The sequence below is a fragment of the Argopecten irradians genome, unplaced genomic scaffold (assembly GCF_041381155.1).
Source record: "Argopecten irradians isolate NY unplaced genomic scaffold, Ai_NY scaffold_0885, whole genome shotgun sequence".
NCBI lineage: Eukaryota > Metazoa > Mollusca > Bivalvia > Pectinida > Pectinidae > Argopecten > Argopecten irradians.
Window position 1 is genome coordinate 7,218 of NW_027188352.1, and position 5,922 is coordinate 13,139.

The 5,922-nt window shown below is 39.0% G+C and overlaps 1 protein-coding gene across 1 annotated transcript; it reads right to left on the bottom strand.

Moving 5' to 3' along the window:
- Nucleotides 1-535: 535 nt before the first annotated feature.
- On the bottom strand, nucleotides 536-3,201 carry LOC138313751 (uncharacterized; the record flags this gene model as incomplete). Its single annotated transcript, XM_069254058.1, has 4 exons — nucleotides 3,125-3,201; nucleotides 1,348-2,771; nucleotides 1,066-1,210; nucleotides 536-639 (listed from the first exon to the last, which is right to left on the bottom strand). Coding segments are annotated over exons 1-4 (1,750 nt in total), but the record flags the coding sequence as incomplete, so codon positions are not given.
- Nucleotides 3,202-5,922: the final 2,721 nt, after the last annotated feature.

The following is a 5,922-nucleotide window of genomic DNA, read 5'->3' on the forward strand; positions in this document are numbered from 1 at the left end:
AAATGGCGATTGGGGTAAAAAATTCCCCTGAATTTAAAAAGCCAAAAATGAACGAATGGTTGTATGAGTGAGAACCCCAAAGCCATATACAAAATATAAGTATAAAAAGAAAAACAAATACCAACTATATTTGTTTTGAGAAGATACAGATAATATTAAAAAGACATATTATCCTGAGCAGTTTTAATGGAAATAGGATCGATATGAATATAACGAGTATAGCAATCTGAAGACCACCGACCTAAAGATTGAATTAAATGATCTTGAACTCCTGCAGCAGCTGCGGATGAGGCTGCGCCAATCCTGAAGGAATGGCCATTAAAATTTGAACTATCAACACCTATACGAGAAAGGATATCGTTGAGATATCCAAGGAAAGTATGTCGTAACAAAGGTTTGGAGGTGAATTCCATGTTAACAAACAAGGGAGACAACGGGGAAGCACCTTGTCTCTGACGATAACTCAAATACTCAAGCATAGAATGCACAGGGTGCAAAACTTCATTATCAAAAATCTTAATAGCTACACCCTTACCAAAGGGGTCTGATTTTGATGAACGTAATAATAGAGTGAACCAAGATTTGTCGTCAGAGATGATGACGTCACAAACGCGTAAATATACTTTTTCACTGTTTTTCCTACAAGTAAATTCACCACATCTTAAAAAACCATAAAAAGCTGTCTGAAAAATACAACGCAACATCAAATCTATAAATGGCGAAAACAAGCCGCCGTCACATAAAAGCATTTGGCACAAATGCTGTAGCAATTTAAAGGTAATAGGCAATCTGGTAGCAGAGTCATTAGTTTGAGATTTCTTGATACCGCGCAAGATGTAACTCAAGCGCAAGGTGTTAGCAAGTGGATCGCCATGATTGTCCTTAATGTAGAAAAAACGAATACCTGAAAGGTACAATTTAATAGTATCAAACTTCAAACGAAGATGCTTTTGGCAATAAGTCACAAATAAAATCAGTGTGTCTTCGTTGATACTAGGGAGGGTATTCTTTGCGCACTGAATACCACGCATGAGAAGGAAAGTTAGTAGACAGTTCAACCCTGACTTGTAAGTAGATTGAGTCTTGTCACTTATAGCGATGTTCCAAAGACCATCGACTGCACTGTTCAGTTCATCATCAGAGAAGACACATGAAGACACGGTACTGGGAGTAGATCTGCATGCGGCGCCAAATTCCTGAATCTGTCCATCTGAAAACGAGATATAGCGTCAGCAATGTCATTTTGTTTTCCAGGAATATGCATGGCATGAACAATGAAATTGTGAACAGCTGAATGGTAAGTCAACCTGCGCATAAGTTTCATGATGGTGGGCACTTTAGATCTACCTTTTGTAATTATTTCAACTGTAGCTTGATTGTCACAATGAAATAGAATTCTTTTCCTATTCCAGAGATGTCCCCAAAGCACACACGCCATGACAATGGGATAAAGTTCATATAAAGCCATAGAAATGTCTCTAATTTTCAGCTCAATGGGGAAGTAACCCTGAAACCACTTGTTACAAAGAATGCCACCGAACCCATCAGTGGTAGCATCTGTATAAAGATGCAGATCAGCAGCTAGGGTGATTCGATCATCCAGGAAGAACGAAGTACCATTCCATTGTTTTAAGAATTCTGACCACATGTTTAAATCTGAGCGACATGCATTGGTAATTTTAATACGGTAATAAAGTTCGCGCACAGAAGTAGATAGTGATATAAGATGTGAAACAAAGGAGCGACCAGGCCGGACGCATCGACTAGCAAAGTTCATGTGACCCAGGAGACTAAGAAGCTCGCGTTTTGTACAAGATTTCTTGTCTTTAAAAGAATCCACAATCTCTATAATACGCTCAACCTTTTCCTGAGGGAGACGCGATTCGCATAGAACAGTGTCTAAGAAAACTCCCAGGTATTCAAGCGAAGTACAAGGTCCCACAGTTTTATGGGCACCTAACGGTATATTCAAATTCTTGAACATCGAAATGAAACGTTTCATAGTTTCTGTTGCTTGAACGTGGCGTGGCTCTATCACAAGAAAATCATCTAGGAGGTGTAGAATATTATTTATCCCATAATTGTTCTTAGCTATCCAGACTACAGCTTGAGAGAGGCCGTCAAACAATTTCGGACTTGATCGACTACCGAAGACAAGTCTAGTGAAAAAGAAAAACTGTCCATTCCATTGAATCCCATGATAGGGCCAAAGGTCTTGTTTAATCGGTAAAAGTTTGAACGCATCCGTGATATCTGTTTTCATCAACCAAGAATCAGGGCCACACTTTTTGATCATAGCGATAGCGTCGTCGACTGTAACGTACTTTAAGGAACACATAATCTTGTCAATTAAACTATTTAGGCTCGGGTTGTCAGGGTCCTGATGCGGTGCTGATAAATCCACGATTAAACGTTTTTTCTTTGAATACTTGTGTTCAGCTAGACCGATGGGATTGATCCTGTACCTCGAGAAAGGGATGGAATCGAAAGGTCCGAGCAAATATCCTTTATCCATTTCTTTTTTCAGTAAAAGAGTAACACTGCTAGGGTCTTTAGTAGCTGATCTCAGATTTTTACAAACAATGTTATTAGAAGGTAATGACTCAAGACCTGTGTCGAAACCATTTACCAAACCACTTAAAAGATGATCAACGAAAGCTTTATCTGGATGGTTAGTCAACTCGGTTTCTAAGGCTCTGATGTCAATAGGAGTAGAAACCCCACTGTGTGAAGGAGATGTTATCTTTTCTTCTTTTGAATCTGGCTGCTGTCTAAAGGGCAGGCGGGTTTAGGGTGATTTTCCTTACATGTCAAACATACATGTGAGAAAGTGCATAAATTTGAATTACAACCAAATTTCCCATTGAAGTTGTTACATATTTCCCGTCCTTCATGTATTAATCGAGGGCGGCCCTTAGAATCAAGAGTTGAGCTCTTGGACGACTTAGCTGATGGATTGAATGAAGGCTTTGACACCATCTTATCCGTAGATGACAATGGGCAAAAGTTTGTAGTATGCAATGTGCTGAGGCACAAATTACACGAGGCAGGAACCTGATTCGCGAAGATGTTGCAGAAAAGTGTGTTATCACGCACTGACCAGTCTATTTTCTTGTTGTTGTACCTTAAATGTGAGGCTGCTCTTAAGGAAAATTGGCGATGGTATTCGTAGAACGCCGATGAACTGTATCTGGTACCCATGTCTACAATGTCTCTTTCATATAAGTCGAGCTCAACGCGTCGGTGAGGGTGTACTGAACACATTACTTGTTTGAAAATACCGAAGGCCAGTATAAATTCACTCAAAGATAGAGTCCTATTAAGGCGAGCATCGGATTTGTCGTTGTTGACACTACTCTGATCACTTTGCCCTGTGAAATATGGTATCAGGAGGGCAGCGAGATTAACGTCTCTGCCTGAAATGATTTTGTTGACGTAGTGAAGGCGATACGGTTTCTACTAGGGGTAATGATTCTGAAGTATAACCAAAACGAGAGCGAGTAAAAGTAGGCTCACCTTCTGCAGTAGACTCTCGTATGAAACTACGATAAGCCGAGTCTAGCGTGAATTCTGTAGTTGGTACAACCTCACTTGGCCTAACAATAGGACCATCTCTCGCTGCTTGTCAGGTCCCCGTAGCTGTGGCAGCAGGTGGATTGTTGGTAGTAACCCTGTTGATTTGGTTTTCTAGCCGAGTATACCCATCTTGTAGTGTGGCGACACTCTCGGATAAAGTTGAGACCATGTTGATTAATCTATCTGTCGCTTCACTTCCGGCCTGTCGGCCATGTTGTCCCGATGCATCATGGGATGCCGCACCTTGACTTGGTAAATTATGGGATGTAGGTCTAGCCTCGTTTCCCCTGGCTATTTTTAGTTTACGTACTAGCACCATACGTTTGTCATTGTTCCTAAATTCCACATTGTTTTTTCGCAATTCTTCGCGTAGACGTGTTAAAGTCCAATTTTCAATTAAATCTGGATCGTAAGGAGCGGGCCGAGAGTTCTGTCGTCGCTTGGGCGCCATGATGCCTTACGCAATGTTTACAAACAAAACACACACACACACGATGACCTTCCAACTCGGAAGTAGAAGTAGTTCGATTTCTCTAAGTTGTTCGGTGGTAAAGATTTGCTAACTGATCGTCACACTGGCATCTTAGTATAAATGTCCCACAAAAAATCCTGTTGATTCAAGCATGACATAATATCCCTGACGAACTCCCGATCGTGAGAACAAAGGAATGGAACTTCTGTAGTGAAAAGTAATTCCCCTGGACTTCGTAACGCAGATTTTTCTCTTGCAAACTATTACTCCGTAGTCCGTAAATTGGCACTGCTCGTAAACATGAGTTTGTCTTCAAAGATTTAGAGTTTGATGAGAGAATATAAGGCAATCTTTTTGTGGACTGACCACTTCAGCAAAAGACTGGAAACTGAAGCTGACCAATACTCACACCCCTCTAGGACGTAATTGCCGATTGGTCAATTACTCTAAACCCCTGCTCATTTGCATACAAGATACACACATACCATCGGCTAAAATACAGCTTGATAAACTAATGACTATCTGACTAATTACAACCTACATGATCACATGCTACATTAAAACTTCAAATGCAAATGTAAAATATAATTCATGCAAATAAAACTTAAGCAAGAAGAAAGAATGGCTGACACAAAAGTTATGCATAAACAAAAATTTAATTAAAATTAAATTATCATTTACTCTAAGAGCAAGGGACAGGGTTCGACACTTCGGCATACAAGATGTTCGACCAAAATGTGTAATGGCGGCCAGCGAGCGAGTTTGAACATTTCATACGCATTTCACCACCATGGGCTTTTCTGGCATATCACAGTAAAACCGACTGATCTAATTTCCATTAGAACTGGGTATTTTCCGTTATATGTACAAATTTTAATGTTCTCTTAGACTGAATTGTCCCTTTAAGTTCATTAATTATTTCACTAGGACGAATTAAACAGGAACCAGTGGTCAAAATGCCGATTTTTGCCTGCTTGACCTAAAAAATATCACCTTTAATGAATTTTCGTAGCTGACATGATTAATTCAATCGATAGATCACGCTGAGATTAACTTACATTCAAAATTTCAGCAAAATGTATCGGTTAGTTTCCTTATTACCCAAATCGCGAAAATAAGCGGGTTGATAGGTTTATTTAGCCGTGTTAACATTTCGTTCTAGAACGAAAACTCTGTTATAACAGTTTTCGTTCTATCTCTTCATTTCATATTTAATTTCATATCAGTAGTTTCTATTTCATATCTAAAATATTTTGTTTTCAAAAGGCAATGTCTTATGGGTAGATTGCATTAAATATATATATCATTTACATGAAATAAAACGCATTTCCACAAGTCAAAACAACTTTGAATTGCAGCAAAAACTAGTCTTATTGTGCTTTTGAAACACTTTTTATTTCATAATAAGCTATCAGTAATACATTCATATACCGGGTAAGACATCAGCTCTTAAATAAAAAGATTTGATGCATATCAATCAGTTATCTAGCGCTTGCAGATCGTCTTTCGATCATTACAATATATACACTTGTATATTATTTTTCTTTGCTAGCTTAAGTTCTAAAAGTAGTGTACGTAAATAGCTTAATTACGTATCCTTCATTAAAAACTGAACGTCTATAAAAGATCATGCAAAAATAAATCCACTTCAAACTATGTGACGTCTTCCACTTATTGTAGGCTATTGGTTTTGATTCTTAATCACTGGTAAACACAATATATTTATGATCCCAACCCTGCAAGTGCAAGTTATCTTGACCGTATATTACGTCATGGTCCAGGGACGTACATCCAAGGATGAAGGAGGAGTAGGATTTTAAAGCTAAAATTAAGAAAATTTGCCCCTTTTGGGGCCCCGCCCCTCTGACCCTAGG